This window comes from Neopsephotus bourkii, unplaced genomic scaffold (assembly GCF_033783945.1).
Source record: "Neopsephotus bourkii isolate Nb327-2 ecotype Australia unplaced genomic scaffold, CSIRO-AGI_Nbou_v1 NB_1765, whole genome shotgun sequence".
Lineage (NCBI taxonomy): Eukaryota > Metazoa > Chordata > Aves > Psittaciformes > Psittacidae > Neopsephotus > Neopsephotus bourkii.
Genome location: NW_026902239.1, coordinates 6,216,326 through 6,222,265, shown reverse-complemented (window position 1 = coordinate 6,222,265; position 5,940 = coordinate 6,216,326). Strand labels below are relative to the sequence as shown.

The window sequence follows — 5,940 nt, the reverse complement described above, 5'->3', positions numbered from 1 at the left end:
TAAGTAAGGGTGTACACCGTATGCACACTGTGAATGGTAAGTCAGAGGTACAACTCTGAATCAAAAGACTGCAGCAGCTGCATGACAACTCAGCCAACCTGATTTTAAGCATGTAACTCGTGTGAACTCTGACAGTGACTCTTACTGTCTTAAGAGGAACATCAGCATGGCAAGGACCTCAATTAGAGGCTCCAGTTCAGTATGAAAGTATGGTGGGCTAAATAGGGTGGGCTGTGAGCAAGCAAATTTTATAACATCTTGAGGCTGACATCTAAACAAAGGACAGACAAGCACATACCTGAGTGTAAGCAGTACTCTCATTCCCAAGTATTCCTTCCCAGGTACAAAGCACATAGAGGATAGGGGCTGAAAACCCAGTTTCGCTGTTTTCAGGGAAAAGATCAACTTCAAGCCAAAATTACGTCCAAATCCTATTTGCTTGGGAATAACAGCAGACTCTATACATCTGCTAATGTCCGAGTCACAAAAGGGTAACAGAGTCTCACCATATAAGCCTAGGATGTACTCAGTTTAGGAGATTGATGGTGAACCTCAAGAAAGATTAGATGCATATATACAAGGTGAGGTGAAATACTGAGTTTATGGACTGCATTTTGGTACTTTCTGAAGTTAGAAAACCAAATGTATTAAATATTCTAGAAAGACTTAAACTTCTGAAATGCTCTCAGGGTGTTAAAAAGAAAACACAACTGGTAAACAAATATATCAAACAAGTCTGATTTTATTAAAGAAACAATCAGATGATTTTACAGGACTGAATTAAAATTCATATTGTGTGTTTCAGGATTTTACTAATATGGATAATTCATATTATTGAATTTTGAATATTCAGCAATTTTATATATATACATATAACGAATATTTAGTAACCCACAGTTCTTCATTTCTAGAGCTGCTGTCTGTAGTAGAATCTATTACTGTGACTGATCTTCATCTAGAAGTTCTATTGTACAAAAATATGGGTTAAATATCTTGCTTTTTAAGATATATTTAAATGTTTTCTGAAACCATGGATAGAAAAAGCCATATATTAATGGATTTCTGTATATTAATGGATTTCCTATCTTTATTCCCAGAAAGATCATTTGTCTTATTTTTTGTTTGTCTTTGTGCCTGGCTCAACTCACATATGTGCCTTTGGGATACTGTAAGAATTTTAACATAAATCCCTATCATTATACAAGAAGGAGCAAGTAAACCAACTGTGAATAAAATAGTCCCCCATAGTTTGTTGAACATAACAGGACATGAGCTCGAGCATTTAACCAGCATTTCATAGCTCTTAATTCCAGAAGCGTAAGCTTCTGAGAAAACCACACCAAAAACAAAAGCCACAGGCACTGACCAGCACACTACTAGGACTTGTTTTATGGTGATGACAGTTATGGTGCTGGTGTAATGCAGAAGATGGCAGATTGCATAAAACTGATCCACAGCAATGGAACTAAGATGGAAAATGGAAACTAAGCAGAGCATGAGGTTGAAACTGTAATGAACTTTCCAGAATGTCATCCCAAAATACCAGTAGTTCTCCACAGACCTCACCATGCTATAAGGCATAATGGCAAAGCCCAGCAGGAAATCAGTGACAGCCATGGACAGGATGAGGAAATTGGTCAGAGAATGGAGCTGCTTGAAATATAAGATAGAGAAGACTATGGCCAGATTCCCTAAGATGGTGAGAATGAAGGCTGCTGTTATGTATAGGTACATTACCCCTTGTACTCCAGGTGACCTAAGGGTCTGAGAACAGGATCTATTTCCAAAGTCAGAGCAATGAGTCAAATCACTTGAGTTATTTGAAGAAAGCATAATCAATCCTTTATCAGACTTTTCTATTGGAGATGCTGTTCCATAGGCAGATTTATTTTCACAAGTTTCTGTAAGATTCCAAATCCTAACATGAGAATATAAAGTAAGTCAAGAGCATGAATTCAATTACTAAGTGAAATGCAGTAATTCAAATGCAGGTTTTTTCTTGGCTTAAACAGTGACCAACAGCAACCAATTATTTTTCTGAAATGGTACATAAAATCTGATAACTGAAAACTATTATAAAATTATTGCAAATAATATTTAAAACAAAGCAGATAAAAGTAAACTTAATTGAATCTTAAAATAACTAAATTGTATGATAACATGCATTTTATATTGTGCATTCTATTGTATCTGGAACATTTTGTAAAATATGGTTCTTGTATTTTACATACATCATAACATTAGTAATTTTAAACCATTAGAAGAAAAAGATGCATAAACAAGAAAACTTTCAAGTCACTTCAGTCTGTAAATACTGTATAGGAATTATTTGCCTCTTAAATCTTAGAATATTGATACTTTTTTCTATAGAAAAAAATATTATACAGGCTGACATACCTCAGCTTTCTTGGAGATTTCAGTTAATGAACTATTCAACTAAAATGCTCATCTTAGGAGTCAAAAATCAGTTGACAAAAACTTCCTTTCCCAAATTATCTATGATATTAAACTCACCTACTGTGGATTATGAAGTACTAGTAATGAACGCATCTAATGGAAATTGGTTGTAAAATTGATATGATAAGAAATATTATTTTATTTACCTACATATACACTTGTTTTCTATCATTACAATTCCACTAACTAAAAGGGAATGGAAATAGGATGAGTTTTGTCTCCTGTAGTAGACTGTGGTCCAGCTGCAGCAGTTATAAATGAATAAACTAATGAGTATTTTCAAGGGGCAGTATATTTCCTTCATTTATCTGGGGAGAGCCAGACCCATTTCTTCCACCTCTTTTCCTGATAGCTTGTTTTAGACTAAGAGCAAATTTAGAAACAGAATCAGAAAAAGATACTCCGCAGCAATTTAGCCTACTTAAAAGGAACTTGGGAAGCAGCTTGGTCCACGGAATTTTTCCAATAGGTATCACCCTGGAATTAAGAAAATACAGAAACAGAGCATCGAAAGATTGAAAAGAGTGCTTGGCAGTCAGTTTTATAGGACAATTCTACCTGCATCTCTTTTAATAATACCGTCAATAAATTCTTTAAATAGACATTTTCTTGTTTTGTTGTTCTCCTGTAAAACTGCAATGTCAGTAAAAGGCAGACCATCTCTGTAACTTGGCTCAGATCAATGAAAGGTGGGAATTTATTTTTTTTTTATGACATTACAGTTAATTTCCAGGAGATTTTGAGTTAAAAATATGTATATAATTTAGGGGTTTACATCAACAGGAGATAAACAAAGACAAGTGTCTGATTCCCAAGACCACTGTTTTTGCCTGCTCTACTAACTCATTTACCCAATGTATAGAGGAGCTATATTGATGAATTAAGGTAGATACAAAGTTATACTGAAATGAATGTTTGAAAGGAGAGACTAAAGGTGAAGGAAAGATATTCTGGCTTCTATTTATCTTAGTAGGCATTACATTCTTTCACGTTTTTTGGTAATTACAATTTCTAGTGAAACTTAGAAATGAAATATTTACTAACCTTGAAGATTACCATCTTGTAATTTAACAGGCTGCAATGGCACTTTCTCTCATGCTGACTGCATCTGTAGCTTTCATGTGATGTACGGAAAGTCTTCCCCCTCCGTTGCAGAAACAGATAAAATGAAATGTTAATTCAGGTCAGTCTATTATATGTTATTGGACAATCCATTATTTATAAAGAAATAAAAAATAGTACAGGTAGTATTTATTTGTTACAAGAAAAGACAAAATTAATTCATAGTTAATGTGAATAAATGGAGTCCTCTGAGGTTAGAGGTGGATGTTCAGATTTAATGCTGAGGCTTTTGCAGGTAGATTGAAGATGCATTACAAATCCAAAGGTAAATGACTGCTGTTCAGCACAGACGGGATTTTTATCTGTGATAGATAATGTGTAATGAGAACAGGGCAGAAAATAATAATGTCTTTTAAAATTAATTAAGGGAAAAATAAGAACGCTTAAAGGAGTCTACCTTTATGGTAGCTGCTTTGAAGACAAAAAAGAAAAATTTCGAAATAAAATACAGATCTCTGGGATTATCTACAACAGAATCATTTGCAGACTCCTAAAATAGTAAAATTTTATCAGAGTGTACAGCAGAACTGCTTTATCTTTGAGATCTGACGGTATTTTTGAGACAGGCATGTGTAGTAACTTTATTTTTAAGTAATCAAATGGGAGATATGCAAGTTTTACACAAATGATCCTTTACTGAAAGAAGTAACTAAACCATTAATCTTTGCAGAAAAATAAGAATAAAAAAAATAATCTGTGGAAAGAGGCTATAGTTGGAAAAACATTACCTTCAGAAAGCAGTGTTCCATGTGCCTCACCATTGATCCTTTTTTCAGGATGGGACAGAAGACAATGATGGGAGAACAATTTGACACCTCACCTTTCCAAAATGAAATGTCCAAAACCTGCTAAGAAATGTACAGGAACTGAAACCTTTTCAAAAGAAACTGTTTAACTGGGTTAAAACAAGACCACAGAAAGGTGGTCTTTGAGAACTAGTTATGTGAGGCACTGCTGTACTGTAAAGGCAGCATGGAGGGAAAATTTTTGTAGCCATCATTTTCTCTGGTAAAGCAGTTGAGTTTTATTATGAATGAGTTAAGCCTATGAGCTTCCTGCATGTTGTACCTCATAATTTCCATGCTGTTCTTAATTACTGATTGATTGGTGAGAAATATTTGGTTAGTTACTAACTGCTCTTATTCCTCTGGGCTGCCTTCAGCAAAGCAGAAATCACAGCAATAGAGAACAAAATGCAAGCTCAAATTTTCTCAATAGATGTTTTCTCCTGATGGCAACTGAGAAAGTATGAAGGGGTTAGGATGCACTTTGTTTTCAGTGATCTCTCTTTAACCGACAGGTATCTTCTAGTCAATATGTGGTGAGTACTCAGTGTTAAAGGAGATTGGCTTTTCCTATACCTATGGGAAATGAGAAGTTGAGACATCTAGGAGTGGGTGGTAGAGCTCCCACTGCCTAAGTTACCCGTGGATCTGGTCTCTTGGGAAATGATTTGCTTTACAAAGGCTTTTGCACAGTTATCACACAGAAATATTTTCAATTTCCCATGCAATTGGCTGGATTTAAAATGGCAGCATGAAGGTGAAAAGATCTTATTAAAACCCCTACAAAGTAGGAAATCAAACTTAATTGGAAAAATCTGTTATGCAAAACTATGTAACATTATGCAAGACTCAGCAATTCAATTTCACAGAATCACAGAATCGCAGAGTGGTTGAGGTTGGAAAAGTGCACTCTGCCCCATCATCCAGATCATTAATGAAGATTTTGAACAGGATTGAACCCACTATTAACCCCTGGGGTACACCACTAGCTGCTGGCTTCCAGCTAGTCTTTGTGTTGATGATCGCTATACTCTCGGCTTGCCTGTTCAGCCAGTTTTCAATCCACTTCACTGCTAATGCAGCCTACACTTCATTACCTTTTATATGAGGATCTAATGGGGGCCAGTGTGAAAAGCCCTACTGAAGTTTAGGTAGACAGTATACACTGCTCTTTTCTCATCTACAAGGCCAGTCATTTCATCGTAGGAGTTTATAAAATTAGGCTGCGTTTAACGGAAACAGACTAGTAAAAAAAGTGCTTACATATGCTGTAGGCATAATCTTTTTCTGAATTAGATGCAGTAGTGTGAAAGTAGTGTTATAGATAACTAAGAGGATCAGAAAAACAGAAGTAAAAGACTTGTAGAACACTAAGTATCTTATGTTTGACTGTATTTAATATTTTCTTCCTTGTTGAATGAGTATGAATGCATTGCAGATGACAGAGATGGTACAGTGTGGACAACCAACAGAAGTTAATGATTTAAGGAAAGCCATATACTTCACAGTATTTACAGTTTGACAGCCCATTCTTTTCTGTTTGAACACTGCACTGATGTATTTTTTTTATCGAGCA

At 35.3% G+C, this 5,940-nt stretch overlaps 1 protein-coding gene across 1 annotated transcript; it reads right to left on the bottom strand.

Annotated features, from left to right (window-relative positions):
- Window positions 1-764: 764 nt before the first annotated feature.
- Window positions 765-4,392, bottom strand: LOC133225654 (trace amine-associated receptor 2-like). Its single transcript, XM_061378267.1, is given in 4 exon segments — window positions 765-1,077; window positions 1,079-2,934; window positions 3,502-3,594; window positions 4,308-4,392. Coding segments are annotated over 2 exon segments (897 nt in total). The 5' UTR covers window positions 1,834-2,934; window positions 3,502-3,594; window positions 4,308-4,392; the 3' UTR covers window positions 765-935.
- Between the last annotated feature and the right edge of the window lie 1,548 nt (window positions 4,393-5,940).